Here is a 17,894-nt window from a genome sequence, read left to right on the forward strand (position 1 = left end):
AATGCTGCCATGGGTGCAGGGCAGGCGGGGCCAGGGTCCCACAGAGGTGCTGCTTGAGGAGAGTGGACCCCTCGTTTGGTCCTAGGAGCCCACTGAGCTCACTCCCAGGACAGCTGCAGCACCTGCAGATGGTGAGGCTGGCCCGGATCACACAGTGCTCTGCCGAGTCTACCAGCTGTTTTTACCCTGTGGTCCAGAAGTTGCTGCTTCTGCGTTGACAGAATTCTCTCCTGAGGCCGAATTTTCAGAATTATTCGGGAGAGAGAATTTAAACCCAGCAAGAGGGCAGATTTGAAAATAAAATCAGTAAATATATGGGGAAATGCCAAAACTTAGTAATAAGAATATACAAATTGAAAAGTCAATTTTTCTTTTTTTTTGTTTTGTTTTTGGCACTGGGAATTGAACACAGGTTCTCACACTCTACCACTGAGCTATTCCCCTGCCCCAAGAGCCAGCTTTTAAAACAGACTTCGTCTGTAGAGGGTCCAGAAGAAATGGTTTCCTTGCACCTGGCCAAGACACTGGGCATTGGTATAGCCTTTTCAGGAAGAATTGCAGTATCCCCATGCCATGAATTCCAGGACTCTTTGAACCTGAAATCTGGCTTTTGATAATAATGCAAAATGTGGGAGGGGTGGGGCTATAGCTCAGTGATAGAGGTTGCCTAACACACGTGAGGGCCTGAGTTCAACTGCAAAAAACGGGGGAAATTTCAGGGAGGCCATAAGAATGAAGACCTTTCCTGAGCGCAGAAAAAAATCCTCCAGCCATCTCAATAACCCCAAAGTGGAGGAGCCTGCTCAGTGGGACGTGCCAGCCCCAGGTCCCAGGAGAAACGGTGTGGCTGCCCTTCTCCTTCTGTGCCATGTCTGGGATGCTCCTGCTAGGTAGCAGGGTTCGGAGGGTGTTTCTCTCTCTGGACTTCCTGGTTTAGTCTACCCGAGCAGATGAAGGCCTTCGTCTCCTGTTGGGGCAGGTTCAGTGGGCTCTGTGTGAGACACTGTCGACAGTTGTGTAGGAAAGGGTGCAAGTGGGGGAGCCTGGAGAAGACACAGACCTGGTGTTTATTTTGTACAAGTGATGTTTTGATTAAGCTTTGCTTTTCTAAACTTTCTGTGATATGGTATTACTTTAATAATTGAATAACCAAACAGAAAAGATTAGATTTTTTTTTTTTTTTAACATTTTGAGCCGGTTTTAAAGAAATATCTGTGGAGGAGTGCATCTGAAGCCAGCCAAGTGCCAAGAGGTTACCAGTGTCATTGGTTTCAGTGTTTGTTTATGTCCACCTTTAGGTACTCCATCTCGAAAAGCAGGAGCGGCCTCCAGACCACCAACATTCAGCTCAAGTGAAACGACCCTCTGTGTCCAAAGAAGGGAGGAAAATACCTGTCAAATCTCAGGTGTCTGCATCTCCAGGCACCAGCGGGAGCAGCACAGCCCCGTCCACACCAGTCACTGGGGGAGGTGATAAACCTGGTGTGGAAGAGAAGACCCAGCCCCCTGAGGCCAGCCCTGGGGCCCAGCGTGACCTGGGCAGAAGCTCCTCCAGCCTCCTGGCCTCTCCGAGCCACATGTCTGTCAAAGAGCCCACCCCCAGCATAGCCTCAGACATATCGCTGCCTATCGCCACCCAGGAGCTGCGGCAAAGGCTGCGACAGCTCGAAAAGTAAATGTCCACTGCCTGGCTCTCACCGTGCCACATACCTGACGCCCGGGTGATTGTTCATCATGCTCGGCACTCACCCAGCATGTCACGGGGGCATAGGTAGACAGAGTTCATGTCCCACACCCAGCAGGGCGGGAGATGCCTTCTTAAATTCACTGGAACAACTTCAGGTGGTGTTGCCATTTTGCCCACTGTGTCTGACTTTCAAAATAAAGCCTGCCAAGCTGGGTGTGTGGACAGACATCTGTAATCCCAGTGACTTGGGAGGCTAAGGCAGGAGGATGGCAAGTTGGAGACCAGCCTCAGGAATTTAGTGAGACCTTGTCTCAAAAAAAAGCGGGGGGGGGGGGACTGGGGGTGTAGCTCAGTGGGGGAGCACTTGCCTAGCACATGTGAGGCACTGAGTTCAATCCTTAGCACCACATAAAAATAAATAAATAAAATAAAGGTATTGTTTCCATCTACAACTTAAAAAAGATATTTTTAAAAAAGAGAACCTGTCGTATTTTTCTAGGACCAATTAAGGATTAGGAGGTGGTCGAGTAAGAGGTTCTCTAAATGGGAAAGGAAAGACGCTTAGAGCCATGAAGCTATTGCACCCCACCCCCCCATCCCAGGAAGACAGACTCAAAAGATACCCTAGAGACTTAGTGGGTGGTGAGTGGGAAGGTTTGGCAAAAGGCTTTTTTATTTTATTTTTTTGGCACCAGAGGTTGAACTCCAGCACTCAACCACTGAGCCACATCCCCAGCCCTATTTTGTATTTTATTTGCTTAGCACCTCACTTTTGCTGAGGCTGGCTTTGAACTCAGAATCCTCCTGCCACAGCCTCCTGAGCCGCTGGGATTACAGGCATGTGCCACTGTGCCCAGCCCCGAAGGCTTATCTTTATTGTAAAAGAATAGGTTGTCTAGCTGGGTGTTATGCTACATGCCTGCAGTCCCAGGGACTTGGGCTCACAAGTTCAAGGCCAGCCTCAGCAACTTTAGCTCTTGCCTTAAAATTTACAAAAGGGCTGAATATAGATCAGTGGTACAGCACTGCTGGGTTCAATCCCCAGTACAAAAATAACTGAATAGGTCACCAGGCCCCATGGTACTTACCTATTATCCCAGTGACTAGGGAGGCTGAGGCAGGAGGATCACAAGTTTGAGGCCAGGCTCAGCAACTTAGATTCTGTCTCAAAATTTTAAAATTTCAAAAAATGCTCTCGCTTGCTCGTGCGCTTTCTCTCTCTCTCTCTCTCTCTCTCATACACACACACAAACAAAGGTACTGCTCTTCTATGTGTGGTCAGCATCCCGTGCCTGCTGTCCAGTCCCTGTGTGTCTATCTTTGGATACTGTATTAACCCCCTTGATTCATAGATGTTGCTGATGGTGTCTTCAGAAAGGAGAAAAACAGACCAGGCATCAAAGCTTCAGACATTAACATTTCCCCTAAGTGGAAGAAGTAGGACTGACCTTTGAAGTTGATTCTCCTGTTGTTGTGAGAGGGGTGTGGAGTAGTGGGAAACAGAAGGGAGGCAGAGGTGGAAGGTGCTTGTTCCCCGGTGGTTCTCGAGCTCACCAGGCACCAGTGTCCCCAGTCTACATCTGTGAGGCTGTGTGTGGCCCATGCTCACTTTCTCCTGGGCACTTTCTCATGTCCATTATTTTGGGAAAAGGAAAGCACTCTTCCTGCTCTCTTCCTGAAGGAAACCGAGTTTTAAGCAAGGAGCCACCTCTTCTTAGGTGAGAGTGGGGAGTAGCTGACCACCCTGCCCCCCTGAGCAGGAGCAGGGGCCTGTGTCCCAGCCAGGACACAGCCGGGGTTTCAGCAGGGAGCCGAGTCTGTCTCCTGAAAACTGCTAGCTTTGAATGAGTGAAAAGAACCTTCTGGTAAAGCAGCGCTTGCTGGCTGTGCGTGTGCGGTGGCCCTGAGGGGAGCTCTCCTGCGTGTGCTCAGTGCCCTTGAGTGACGGCTCTCCTAGTGACTTTCTGCTCTGCTTCCCGCAGTGGGACGACCCTGGGGCAGTCTCCGCTGGGGCAGATCCAGCTGACCATCCGGCACAGCTCCCAGAGGAACAAGCTCATCGTGGTGGTGCACTCCTGCAGGTGAGGCAGCAGGAGGCCCACCTGCCCGCAGAGAGCAAGCCAGGCGAGCCTGCTGAGGTGGCCCTGCAGCCCTTCGGCCCTTCCACGCCGCGTGGAGCTTGAGGGCTTGCAGCACGGTGCACGTCACCCAGATGGGAGCAGCCTGTGCCACACACAGCATGCTCGCTTTTGTGAATGTGGTTTGGGTGTGGGGAGAGCTGAGAAAAGAGTGTCTCTTACTTGTTGACTTATCATTCCCTCCCTCAAAAGAAGTCTGAGCAAACTGGAAGACAGGTTTTTTAGGTTGCTGGAATACGGAGAAATGGGAACACAGAGGAGTTGGAAGCAATAAACGTTCACCCCAAGTCTGACAGCAAAATTTTGCAACCTAGAATGAGTTGTTTGAATGAGTAAACAAAACAAAACACAGCAACATGGACCCTTCTGAGAAAAGTACCAAAAATTCTGCCCCCAGCAGAACATGCCAGCAGCCGCACACACACACTGGCTCACACACAGGCATGCCACCTTCGTGGGCTTTGCTTTTGTTTTTGGTACTGGGATTTGAACTCGGGATGTTCTATCACTGAGCTGCACGCCCAGGCTATTTATTTGTTTATTTGTTTGCTTGTTTATTTATTTTTAAAATATACTTTAGTTGTCAATGGATCTTTTATCTTATTTATTTATTTATATGTGGTGCTGAGGATCAAACTCAGGCCCTCATACACACCAGGCAAGTACTCTATCACTGAGCCACTACTCCAGCCCCCTGTTCATTTTCATTTTGAGGCACGGTCTCGCTAAGTTACTAAGTAGTGAGGCCGCAGGCGTGCCGTCCACTGTTCCTGCAGCCCTAGTAGGCACCCCTTTTCTGTTCTCAGCATGGTTTCATCAGCATCTCTGTTGCACTCTGGTCATGCTCATGATGTCACAGTGACTCTGAACTTGCTCGGCTGTACTTTGTGACGTTCCTCGATGTTGGACATGTCTGCATTACATACCATAGTGAGCGTTTTTATTGAACAACTTTTTGCACTAATTTCCAGGAGTAGTATAATTCAAAAGAACCATCGAAGGTGTGATTCACGACAGGTGTGGTGCAGCTCTTTCAGAGAGCGGCCATGGCCCAGCACTGCTTGGTTCCTTCCCCACAGCAGGAGAGGGTCATGTAACCTGTCCCTGATCCCATGCACCAAGTGAGGAGGTGCAAGGGGGTTGACAGTGTCACTTAATTTAATAAGGATGATGGCATGGGATTACTAATTATTTTCCTTTTATGTGATTTTGTCTGTGTTGGTAATAGTTTAGACAAATAGAAAGACAGAATTGGTAACATTTAGAAATAAGATTATGTGAGGAGCATGGAGTTTGGCTCAGTAATCACAGAGCCCCTTGTATGTCCTTGCTACTGAGAGAACAGGGGAGGCACAACAGCAAAGGCTGTGGAGCGGGTCTGCAGACACCTGCCTATCAGGGCTTCCTGGAGAAGGTCTGCAGTGGAGCCAAGTCCCCCACCAGGAAAGCCAGAGGGGCCACTGGGAGGGGTCCCCTAGGGTTGTGCCGACAAGGGTCTGGTGGCCTTCTGGAGCTTGGTGGCTTGACCATGAGGCTAACTCCTGTTTCCTCATGTGGGTAAAGCAGTGGGAGTATTATGTCAAGATATGTAGAAGTACAGCAGGGACGCAGAATGTCCCCCGACCCTGGACCTAGGACACAGAGGCAAGGTCGCCTCCGGCAAAGCCACTGACGGAAGCTGGGGCAAGAGGCCAGCAGGCAAAGGTGGGCAGGGCAGACCTCTGGAGCTCGGCTTGGTGTCTCTTGTTACTTCCAGTTGTTGAGGCGAACTGAGCCCACAACTGGGAAAAGCAGATGTGGATGTGCTGGTGTTCTTCTTTCCCTCGATTCTGATGTCCTGTCTTTTCTGGTTTGTGTTAAAAGAAATCTGATTGCCTTCTCAGAAGACGGCTCTGATCCATATGTCCGCCTGTATTTACTGCCAGACAAGAGGAGGTCAGGGAGGAGAAAGACCCACGTGTCGAAGAAGACATTAAACCCAGTGTTCGATCAGAGGTACGGTAGAGCCTTAGCTCAGGAGGGAAGAGAGCAGAGGTGCGGGAAGAGAGAAGGCCTGCACAGCCAGGTGCCCAAGACTGTAGCTGCCAGGGGCCACAAGGCAGAGGTGTGGCCTCTACCCCCACCTCTCCTGGGTGCACCCATTATGATAAGCACACAGCATTCTGAGCTTCCTGCAGAAACCTCGATGCTGAGCACAGTAGGCGCAGGTCACAGGCACCCAGTAGGGAGACTAGTGACTGAACAAAGGTCTTCTGAAGGCCCTGAAGAAAATTCATGATGGTGGGCAATGACTGTGGATACTTACTGAAGACTTGAAGCCACACATATTTTGCAACTGTTTTATAATAACATAATAAGCTCATAACATCTTAAAAAACAACATTTTTGTGAAAACAACTATATTTTCCAAAACAATTTCTTAAAAATTATTGAATAATATTTATCACATGTTTGCAAACCTCCAGTGATCTGACCTGACTGGCTGTCATCTGCTTGTGTGGGGTCTTGCTAGGTGACTTCCTGAGAGCATCGCAGGACCCATGTAGGATGATTAGGTTGGTGGGCCCTGCCTCGGGGTCTGCTGGTGGTGGTTTGGAAGCAGTAAAGCTGGGTGGTGCCAGTATCTGTGGGCTCACAAGAAAGGTGCAGCTTGCTCACTGTCTCCATACCAGGAGCTGGATTTAAACTGTTGGAAGCTGTCAGGTATGCACCAATAGGAGAACCCCATTTTACAAGACAAAAGAAGCATAATGTTTGGAATGATCTTATAAACAGAAATGCCATTTTAACTGAAATACACAGAAGTGTGGAGAAAGTTGGTAAGGCCCTGTGTCCCCTCAGCTTTGACTTCAGCGTGTCACTCCCTGAGGTGCAGAGGAGAACCCTGGACGTGGCAGTGAAAAACAGTGGCGGCTTCCTGTCCAAAGATAAGGGACTTCTTGGCAAAGTAAGTGTCCAGAGCCTGGCGTGTTGCTGTGCCTAGTGGTCCTCAGGCCCCACCCCGTTCAGGTCTGAGACTACACCCAGCTATGAAGGGCTGCACAGGATAGAGTGCACTCCAAGGCATTTTAAGTTGTTCTCGTTGTCTTTACACTTTCAATTTATGGGCTTATTAGTCATACCAGGAACCTTCAGTTAAAGAAAAGTTGGTTCTCAAGTTTTTAAATTTTTGTTCAGTACCACACTAAAAGAAAACACGGCTGGAGATTAGCTCAGAGGCAGAGCACTTGCCTAGCATGTGTGAGGCCCTGGGTTCAATCTCCAGGACCACAAAACAAAATAAAAATGAAAAAAAAATCACAAATGAAATGTTCTGTACAGCTCCACCTTCTCAACTGATTGCACAGTCCCTCTTCCAACCAGTGGTGGCTTCATCTCGGAATTCCTTGCCATCTTTGTCACATTGGTTTCTGCATGTGGTTCCGTATTCTTCACCAGGACACGTGAAGGTTAAGTTAGGGAAGGGAGCTCTGGACTGCAGATACCTCTCGTGGTGCAGCACAGGGAGCCCACATCAGGTACAGTGCCGTTGACGGCACGCTGGCCAGGCCCCATCGGTCAGCTCTTCTGGCTGCGGGAAGGAGCCCTTGCGTGCAGGACTTTCTTTGCCGTGCTCACAGGCACTTCTCGCCCACAGGTGCTAGTCGCTTTGGCATCTGAAGAGCTCACCAAGGGCTGGACCCAGTGGTGAGTAGCCTTCCCCCACAGCCGGGTGGAGCTGGTGGAGTGGGCGCAGTCCTGGGTGCTGGCTGGGGCCTGACCTGTCTGCCCTGCCCTCTGTGCTCCCCAGGTACGACCTCACCGAGGATGGCGTGAGACCACAGCTGGTTACGTAGCCACACGGACATGAGGGCGACCTGGGGCTGCTGCCTCTGTCCAATCGCACCTTCCTGCAGACGTACCAATGCTATTTTTATAATTTCATGTACTTAGTTATGCCTACCTTGATGATTTTATAAAACTGTTGACATTTTAGGCAAATGTGGCCCATATGGTCGTTAAATGTACTGGGTTCCTTCTGTGCTTCGCCCGGCCTGCCAGGAGCAGCAGGGTTACGTTGCTGCCCAGGGAGCGCTGACCCTCTGTGCCACACCTTGTTCGTCCACCTCTGAGGTGCCCTATGCCATGTAAATAGACTCTATTTTTTATAATCTTTACATGCTGGCTTGGATTCAGAAGAAAATGGATCAAGGAAATACATATTTTCTTCTAAAACTTGTTAAATTCTTGTGACAAATAATCATTTTCATCTTTGCAGCAGAAAGTTCACAGTGACCTATTTTGTGGTGTTTCTTTTTAAAAAGAAAATTTAGAAAGATTATCAAGTATCTTTATTATAAATGATAATTATCCATTATAAATGATAAAAGAAAGTATTCAGAATATTAATGTTTTCATAAATACAAAGATGTACTATTGAGAAGTCAAGAGAAGGGCTTGTAAGGAGAAGTGCTGTGTGCCTGAGTGACAGAAAAGCTGGAGAGAGCTGCGGCGGTCCACAAACGTCTGTTTTAATTGCTTATTGCAGCTGGTTCATGCAGCAGTGCAAAGATGGACACCTGAAGCTTTCCTGAAAGTGAGGCTTCCCCTGTGTGTCATGGTCCCCAGATCCAGATGGAGGCTGGTTGTCAGGTTCCCAGCCTATGACGGCAGGAGCGAATGCCGCCATCAGGTTGTCAGGTGGGGAGCTGTTGCTAAAGCCTGATGACTGGCCACTCTGCCGGAACACAGGGCCCACAGGACCCAGGGAGCTCTCCCGCTGCCAGCACTGAGGCCGTGAGGCCAGCGCTGCCTGGGCCCCTCCCTTTCTGCCATCCTGACCTGAGTAATGGGTGTTGCCAGGCGGTCCTTATCTGGGCTTTCTTTCTGTTTAGAGCATCAGAGCACGTTGGTAGACTTTCGTGTTCCCCAGCCGGATCCCAGGCGAGGCTGTGGTGGTGTGTCATGCAGGCTGCCAAGGGTGACTGTGAGAGCGCTGCTCATCTGTCCCAGGCGGCAGGACGAGAGGGGAGAGGGCTGCCCTGGCTGTGGGAACACGCAGAGCTCCTCATGCAGTGGAAGACAGCGGGCAGTGTGCTTCCTGGGCTGGGCACCTGCCGGCAACTCACTCGACCAGACGTCCCAAAGTGCCTGTGGCGGACGCCGACTGTTACTGCTCCTCCTGTCCACCACATGAGTTTCTTTCCGTTTATGGCTCACATTCTTCTCCACGGTGAATCTGTAGTGGAGTCTGTAGCTTCGGCTCACGTTGCCTTTCACTGTAGGACCAGTACAGTCTCACTGCCTCCTGTCTGCTGACACTTTCCCCTGAAGCCTGTCAGTCACTCCAGTTCTTACCAGGACTGTCCTGGGAAGAAGTTAATGTGTCACACACACGTGACCTATATGTACACAGAACATTTAATGTATTTTAGTAGCCAGAGAGCAGTAAAATCTTATTAATATCTAGTTGTTTCTTGGTATTTAGGTGTTTTTTTTGAAGATTTTTTTTTAATTCTTGAAAAATTAGGTCTACTGAAGGCTTCTATTCCACTGTGTGAAGGGGAAGATGCATCAGAATTTTCACCAACGTCCTACACATCTGGGCTTTGCACTTTTAATTGCTTCACTTAATAGAATAAAATGCTTTATTTAAGCAGCTAGGCAAAATGAATGCAGTGAAGGGCAGAGAGCCTGGAGGAGGCCAGGTGGGCAGCAGGACACGCTGCCCTCTGCTGCCGTGAGTGGGGAGAGCTGTTACCCAGGGTTTGGGTATGAGGTCCCCACCGGCAGGTCCTGAGACCTCTGGGAAGTACCTCAGTTCTCTTTAAAAGGAAGGGAGGGCTGGGCTATAGTGCAGAGCTCACCCAGCACGTGGGTTCCGTGCCCAGCGCAGGAGAAGGGCCAGGGAAGACCTCAGGCAGTGTGTGTCTCCCTGACTGCTCTGTCGCAGCTCGTGGGGAAGGCGGGCTCCACACCCAGGGTCTGACCGGGGAGGCACCTGGGTTGTCCTCAGAATGTTAGCTTTGGGTTTCTAACAATTGATTTGACTACGGAAAGCCAAACCCATGGAGGAGAATTAGCTCAGATGAAATTTGAAGTGCAGTTCCGTTGGCTTGTGTCCGTGGGTTGCCCATACCCTGCCTTAAAGTGGGAAGGTGTTGTTTACAAGTGCCAGCCTGAAACAGGAGCGCCTTGGAGGTGGTTCACAGAGTTGATGTCTGCACTCTGAGGAGAGGTCAGTCCTGCCCCAGACCTGAAGGCCAGTGCTCCCAGACTGGGCAGCTGTGTGCTCATTCTCTGATTGCTGCAGAACTCTGCTCCAGCCGATGGGCTGCCCCTGTCAAACCATAGGAAGTCCTTTTTGCTTAACCAACTTCACATGACAGTGCATGTATTTATTCAATAAAGCTTTTACATTATCTCACTTGTGACTTGTCTTTTCTTTGTCTTTTGAAATGAAATTGTTATGTGGTACCAGATAACTTGGAAAGTAAGTCCCGACACAGGGTGGATTCACTCCCCCGTGGACCTGATTCCCAGATCACTGGTATTGCTCCTCCTATTCCCGTCTAGTTTGACTCCCTGCCTAGTTTATTAGACTCAGTTTGGAAAGCAGCTCTTCTGAAGGCAGCCAGGAGCAGGAAAAGCAGACCCCGAGTGTACTTTCTAACCAGAGCACCAAGCGGTCAGGAGACAGAAGCCGCTAAGGGTGTTTGAGTGCTCTTGGGAGTGCTGGGGTGTCTGTCCTGACCACAGAACTGGATGGCCTGGGGTACTTGGTAGTCTTCTCTTCGCTTCTCAGAATGTAAGTTTGCTTCTTTACTCATTGCTCATCTGCCGTCTTGATAATGCTTTTCTCTCTCTCTTCCTCTCTTCCTGTGTTGCGGGCATCAGACCCAGAGCCTTAGATATGCCAGACAGGGGCTCAGCCACTGAGCCATGTTCTCAACACTGTCTTCGTCCCCACTCAGACCTTCCTTCTGAGCTCAAGGTCAGTTGGTCCACCTGCCTCGTGGCATCCGTCTGCCTGGATACTCGTGTTGTCTCCTGCTGTCATCTGCCTGGGTGCCAGAGCTGGAGAGCAGGACAGCACCGTCACTGCTCCCTCCTGCGGCATGTCTAGTCCTGAACCCCAGCTTTAGAGTATGTCCACTTCAACTGCTGTCCCCAGCCCAAACCCAGCCCTTCCTCTTGACAACTCCTGGGTTCAGCCTTTTCCCCTCCTCTCCCCCTCCCTTTGCCACCAACCGTCAGAGGGATCTTTCAAAAACCCTCCACTCTGCCATTCTCCATTGCTCTTAACAATAACAACCCAGAGCACTACAGGGCTCGTGGGTCCCTGCCATTGTCCCAGCCAGTTCCCTTGGCTGTCCCTCCCCTGAGTTCACCTGCCTCCACCGCCAGGCACGCTCCTTAAATGAGACTGGCCTGCTGGCTTCCACTGCCCGTCAGCTCCCAGCTTAAGGACAGTTTGTGGTTCCCCAGGATGCCTGATTATCTCCATTCGCTTCTCAAGCTGGCTTCCTGTTGCAAACTCGGTTGCCTTCATCATACTTGACAGTCACACCTTAGGTTTATTGAAGATTCTCCTGCTGGGTTGGTAAACTCCCAAGGGCAGGGATCACTTGAGTGTTATTGAAGTCTTTTCCTCATGGCCACTCTTGGCACACAGTCAGTGCACCAGATATCTGTTGAATAAATGCTGTACACAGTTTGGCAGACTGTACATAACATTCATTTGTCTTAACAAGTTTTGACTCAAAGAAAGATAGAAACCTATTGACAGTCTTCAGTAAAGATGAAAGAAATGTACTGATAAGCATAGTACTGTTGTTGAAACCAGAAGCCCCAACATGATCAACTGAGGAACAGCTGAGGCATAAAAGCGGAAGATAGCCAGGAAGTCCGTCTGCATGCGTGTGTGCATGCATGCGTGTTTTCTGAACTCTTGGGTAATTCGATTTAAAAATGAATAGATCATCTGTGAATCTGTTGTGAGGGAGAGTCGTTTTCAGATACAAGATTGTCTGCCTGAAAAACCCAAGAAAATAACCTGAGAACTCTGGGATTTAACAGTGATAAAGAGGTCAGTGAAGAAATGTACAGACAAGTCTGTGGGTCTTACGTGCTGCCATTAATGGCTACTGGAAAGAATCATGGAAAAAGCTGCACATCAGTGATAACCAGCAGCCACCGAGGAGGGGGGAATGGGTCTACTGCTCTCCAGAAAGTCCCATCTCCAAAGAATCTTTACTATGTAAACTGGGTCCTGGGAAAATCTCTCCAGAGTGTTTGTCAAAAACAGTAGCTTTGGGGGCTGGGGACATAGCTCAGTTGACGCTGGCCTCATGTCCACAAGGCCCTGGTTCAGTCCCCAGCACCACCCAAAACACAACAAATAGTGACTATGTATAATCATAATCCACCAATTTAAAAAAAAAAAAAAAAAAAAAAAGGAACCACTCAGTGGCAATTAACACTGCAGCTGCCTGAGTCCAGAGACTGATCAACACTTTAAAGGAAACCCTAGGGGATGAGACTCCTAAGGGGGCTCAGAACGCTGGTGTGCATCCTGGGAAAGACCTGTGTCGGGCTCTGCGGCAGGAAGGCAGAGCCCTGGAGAGCCCTGGAGAGCCTGCTGGAACAGGCTCACCCAGCACACAGCCCAGCAAAGCACAGGAGACCAACAGCGCCAAGTGTCAAAGTCCCCACCCCTTCCCAGCCAGCCAGATGAGCTAGCCAGGCAGAGGCTGCAGAGAACACGGCTTCTAGAGCACCAAGAAAGCACAGCAGAGCAGAGACAAGGGACCTTACCACAGCATCGTCATACCCTATGATTCCAAACATCCAGTTTCCAACCAGAGAGCCACGAGACCTGCGAAGACGTAGTAAAACAGACAGCCACGAGGGGAGAAAGTCAGGGGGGCTCTCCTAAGGAAGTCCAGATGTTGGACTGGAGCAGAACACTGTCAACTGTGTCATCAAAGGAATCCAGGGTGCTTCCCCAGCACCACATAAAAATAAATAAAATAAAGATATTGTGTCCATCTACAACTAGGAAAAAAAATTTAAAGGTGGGGGGGATTGGGGTTGTGGCTCAGGGGTAGAGTGCTTGCCTAGCGTGCCTGAGGCACTGGGTTTGATCCCCGGCACCACATAAAAATAAAAGGCACTGAGTCCATCTACATCTAAAAAAAAAATATTAAAAAAAAAAGGAATCCAGGGTGCTGTGCTGAAGAACTAGAAGGGTGGTCAGAAGGATGCCTCACAAAGCCATGTCACCAAAGGAGGGCACAGAAGGAAACCTCCTGGGGTTCAGATACAGTAAGTAGAACACGAATTTCAGTGGAGCTAGACAGACCTCGGACGGACAGAAGAACCAGTCCACGAGGTAACGTGTCTGAGGAGCACAAAGCACAGCCTGCGGAGGAAAGAGCAGGCACCAACTCCCAGGGGAGTCCGAGGAGGAACAGGAGGGAGAGCAGCACCAGGAGGAGACTTCAGGACACTGAGCAAAAGGTTGAAATCAAAAATCCATCACCCCAAAAAAGTTTAAGGTAGAAAAAAGGAAAAAAATAGAAATAATGAACAAAACCACATTTGATGGAAAACTTTACCCATTAAGAAAACTCAAGAGCTCTAAGTAGGATAGACTTTAGAAAGAGCCTTGTCTGGGCACACCTCGTCAAGCTATGGGGAAGGCGCCTACCAGCCCTGAGGACGAGAAGGCTGGTCCGGGTCAGTCGCCATGGGTCCCACAAGGAGCAGAGTCAAGGTGGACACCTCACCCAACAGCAAGATGAAGGCACCATCAGACGGATGGGTGGTGATGGAGCCGGACCTGGTGCCTGCAGGAAGGTGCTCGACCTCTGAGCTACTCCACCTCTGAGCTACTCTCCCAGCCTCTTTTTTTTTTAAATCACTTTGCGGCAGCCTTGCTAAGTTGCCCAGGCTGGCCTGGAACTTGCAATCCTCCTGTCTCAGCCTCCCAAGTAGCTGGGATTATAAGCATGCACCACCATACCAGGCCAGATTTTTTTTTTTATAGAAATAATTTATTACTGGCCAGCATGCCCTATAAGAAACATTGAAGGGTGACTGTCACTTCATTGTCTTTGCATGTATTTATGGTCTTGAAGCACTCTCCGTGGTGTCTGCTGTAGTCTGGAGGGTGGGGGGCGGGGTCCAGTGTCATAAAGCATGACCTGCAGAGCCCACCACCCACGTCAAACCTCAAGGCTGCCGCGTGAGACCTGGAGCAGGCCGTCATTCTCTGCACCTCCAGGTGCCTGCCAGTAAAGTGGGATAGCTGCCCTCCTTATCCAAAAGGAAGTGCCAGGGCAAAATGAGACCCCACCTGGGCTGGCACCCAGCTGGGACCTCCATCAGGCCTGAGGACAGGCAGCCTCGGCCTCGCCCACCAGCAGCGCTCTTCTTTCCTTTGTGCTCTGTTCCCCTTCCCCACAGCGACCCTCTGGCTTCCCTGCCCCTGGCCACATGTCCAAGAACCAGTCCCTCTCCTGCCCACCCCCTGAGGTCAGAGCTGTCACCTGGTTCCTCCGTGGTGGCTCCATCTGCACAGTGCACCATGCAGCGAGCCAGTGCTCTTGGTGGCTATTCCACTCATCCCAGCACAAATCTCCTGCCTTCATGGTCCCACCCCACGGTGAAGCTGGGGACACCAGCCTGTGCCCTGACCCTCCAGGGGAGCTCTGTCCAGGGTCTGGATCCCATTCTCAGCTTTGTGGAAGTGGAGTCAGTGGCTCTTGCTCCCTCTGGCTTCTGCGCAGACGTCATGTTTGTGAGGGGCAGGCGGTGTCTTAACAAGGTGAGCCTGAACTCTGGGGTGCAGTGCAGTGGGACCAACCCCAGGCCAGAAGTGGCCACGTCCACACCCCAGAAGCCCTAAGACCAGCCTGTGGCACAGTGTCCACCCATCCCTATGCCACACCCATACCAGCGCACCCCATCCCCTGCCCAGGACACCAGGCCAGCAGGAAGGACTTCTGCCCAGAGGCCTGCCTCCTCCCAAGACCCACAGCCTGGTTTCTCCTCCCCCAGAGTTAACCTCCTCACCAGCAGCTCCACTGAGGATCCACAGGCCAGGCAGCAGTGCCAGGGCTGTCCCTAGGCAGGTGCTCAGCTGCCGCCACCCTGCAGTGCAGGACAGCCAAGTTCAGAGTCTCCCGAGAACTGTGACCACACTCGCACAAAATTACACAGCACACATACTCGATACACAGCATAACATACAGCATACAATATATACAACACACTGCAATACTCATACAACACACAGTACACAAGTCATATCCAGGACACCGATGCCACACTAGCAGACACAGCACAGCACACAGTGTGCAACACACACAACACAGCAATACATACAACACACGCTCAAAAGAACAGACATGATGCCACACCTGCCAGCACACACTTGGTACACCACAACACTCCACATTACACAATATGCACATGACACAAAATGTAGAGTACACAAAACACAAGTCACATAGCACATGTACTACACAACATACATGGACAACACACACTAGATACACAAAATGCTGCCCAGTGCTCCCCTCACGTGGCAGTGTTTGAAGCACGTACCTGCTGCATACCCGGCAGTGAGCCCGCAGTGAGGCCTGTCCTCCAGACCAGGCACACACAGGAGTGTACCTGCACGCAAGCACAGGTGTGCACAGGTGTGCACAGGTGTGTGCACATCTGGTATTGTGACATCTGTGAGCGGGCATGGGGGTGTTTGGCTCTTCAAGACCGTTGTCCTCAGGGCGGGCATCTGTCCTGGGCACAGTGAGGCAGAACCCGGGAGATGCGGTCCCAGGTGGGGTCTCTGAAACAGCTTGGGGGGACAGTGATCATCTCTCTTGGGAATCTGGGGGGGCCAGGGCGTCAGTGTGCCTCGGCTTGTGCCTTTGGAGTAGGGAGATTCTGAACACCCATTCTTTTTAAATTTTTGAATTTCTAAAATTTGTGCTGTCCAATGTTTATCAAATGGATCCTGAAGAGAATTATCAATTTTGTCAGTTTTTGAATTTTCTGGGAATTGCTGGGAGCCATCAGCCAAGTAGGTATGACAAATTCCTTGCCAGCTTACTCCCATGCTGTCTAGTGGAAGGACTTCTGAAAGGTGACCTTGCTCAAGGACCAGGGCAGGATCCGTGTTTAGGGTGTTCCCCCTTTAGAATAGGGCGGTTTAGCATAATAGGAGATTAGGGTGTTCCCCCTTTAGAATAGGGCAGTTTAGCATAATAGGAGATTAGGGTGTTCCCCCTTTAGAATAGGGCGTATCCTGCTGCTGAGTTCCTCTTGAGTGCTTAGGGTCAGACAGTATATTTTGGGAGACAGAAGCCCATGCGGAGTGGATTTGGGCAGAGAGTGGATTTTGGGAGAAGTGGATTTGGGCAGAGAACGTGGATTCCCCCAGAACGTGTTTGTAGACGGCCGGTGTGAGTTCGGGAATAAAGAATTGCTGTTTGAATCTACAAGCTGTGTGGAGACTCGTGATTTGTGCCCAGCCAGAGACTGCGGCAGGGAATATCTCCTATGTATTGAATGTTCCCACTGTAGATGCAGCTGCAGATGCTTCTTTTTTTTTTTTTTTTTTTAAGAGAGAGAAGGTTTTTTAATATTTATTTTTTAGTTATTGGCGGACATAACATCTTTGTTTGTATGTGGTGCTAAGGATCGAACCCGGGCCGCACACATGCCAGGCGAGCGCGCTACCGCTTGAGCCACATCCCCAGCCCCTGCAGATGCTTCTTGATAACGTTCCATTTCCCCTTTTCTAGCTACAAAGCCACATATTAGCTTCGTAAGGAATTCTCTATTTTATTAATGGTTGTTTCCTCTGTTCGTCATATTCAACTCCATTCTTACCTCCCTTTTTATCGACTTTAGATCTGTTTTTCCTCTTGTACCTTTTGAGTTGAACAACAAACTTATTTGCCATCTTTCTTTTAAAAAATTAGATTTACTTAATTTTTTAGAAAATATTTTTAGTTGTATGTAGACACAATGCCATTTATTATTTGTTTGTTTGTTTATTGTGGTGCTGAGGATAGAACCCAGTGCCTCACACCTGCTAGGCAAGCGCTCTACCATGGAGCCACAACCCTAGCCCCAAGGCTGTAATTTAACCCTACATATCGCCTTAGCTGCATCTCCAATTTTGACACATTCTTTGATTGTGATCTGGATCTACACTTTGTCACTGACCTTGCAACTGTGGGACCTGTCTGCCCCCGCCTCCTCAGGGCTGGCCTGACAAGGCCAGTTGGCAGGGAAGCTGGAGCCTTTGTTGTGACTTAATCCTGGTCAGCTTTCGTGATCTGTGTGGATTTAGTAATAATCCACATCTCTCCTTGTTGGGGGCAGGATTTCTCACGTGTAAGTATAAACAATTTCAAACGTAATTTTGGAGCAGTTCTCAGCTCTTGGCAAAACTGAGGACAAGGAGCAGAGATCGCATGCATCCTGCTCCCACACACGCACAGCCTCCATAGCCAGCATCTGCTGCGAGAAGACCTCTGGCTGAAGAAGCCAGCACGCACACCGACACATCCCATCGGAGGCCACGCTTGCATTGGGCGGCCTGGGAGGCAGGTTCTGCACACAGCCTGGTGCCGAGCACCACTGTACTAGAACCCTCTGTGCTCCCCTGTTCTTGTCCTCCGCCCCTGGCCACACTGGGCTTTGACGTCAGATGGTATGCATGCTTCCAGACTGGATTCTGTGACCTACCAATGTGCATTTACATTTCCTCTGTCTTTTCCTAGTTTATTAGCCCATTTCTTTTTAGTGCTGAATGACATTCACTCACTGAAAGGTCTCCTGGTAGCTTCCAAGTTTGGGCAATATGAATAAAGCTGCTGTAAACATTTGTGTGCCTGTGGTTTTCAGCTCCTTTGGGTAAATATCAAAGAAGGTGACTGCTGGATTGTATAGTAAGGGTATGATTTTTTTTTCTTTTGTTTGTTTGCAGTGCTGGGGATAGAACCCAGGGCCTTGTACATGCTAAGCAAGTGCTCTACCACTGAGCTGAGTCCCCAACCCTATTTGTGTTT

General features: G+C 49.9%; 1 protein-coding gene across 3 annotated transcripts in view; it reads left to right on the top strand.

Annotated features, from left to right (window-relative positions):
* Esyt2 (extended synaptotagmin 2) overlaps positions 1-10,231 on the top strand; it is a 76,568-nt gene extending 66,337 nt beyond the window's left edge. For all 3 annotated transcript variants that reach the window (XM_076872990.2, XM_076873008.2, XM_076872998.2), the window contains 6 exons: positions 1,299-1,672; positions 3,670-3,768; positions 5,689-5,820; positions 6,667-6,772; positions 7,463-7,512; positions 7,616-10,231. In XM_076872990.2, coding sequence (XP_076729105.1) covers positions 1,299-1,672; positions 3,670-3,768; positions 5,689-5,820; positions 6,667-6,772; positions 7,463-7,512; positions 7,616-7,661 — 807 coding nt within the window. In that variant the 3' untranslated portion in view covers positions 7,662-10,231. The remainder of the gene's footprint in view (positions 1-1,298; positions 1,673-3,669; positions 3,769-5,688; positions 5,821-6,666; positions 6,773-7,462; positions 7,513-7,615) is intronic.
* Positions 10,232-17,894: the final 7,663 nt, after the last annotated feature.

Source organism: Callospermophilus lateralis, chromosome 1 (assembly GCF_048772815.1).
Source record: "Callospermophilus lateralis isolate mCalLat2 chromosome 1, mCalLat2.hap1, whole genome shotgun sequence".
Taxonomy (NCBI): Eukaryota; Metazoa; Chordata; class Mammalia; order Rodentia; family Sciuridae; genus Callospermophilus; species Callospermophilus lateralis.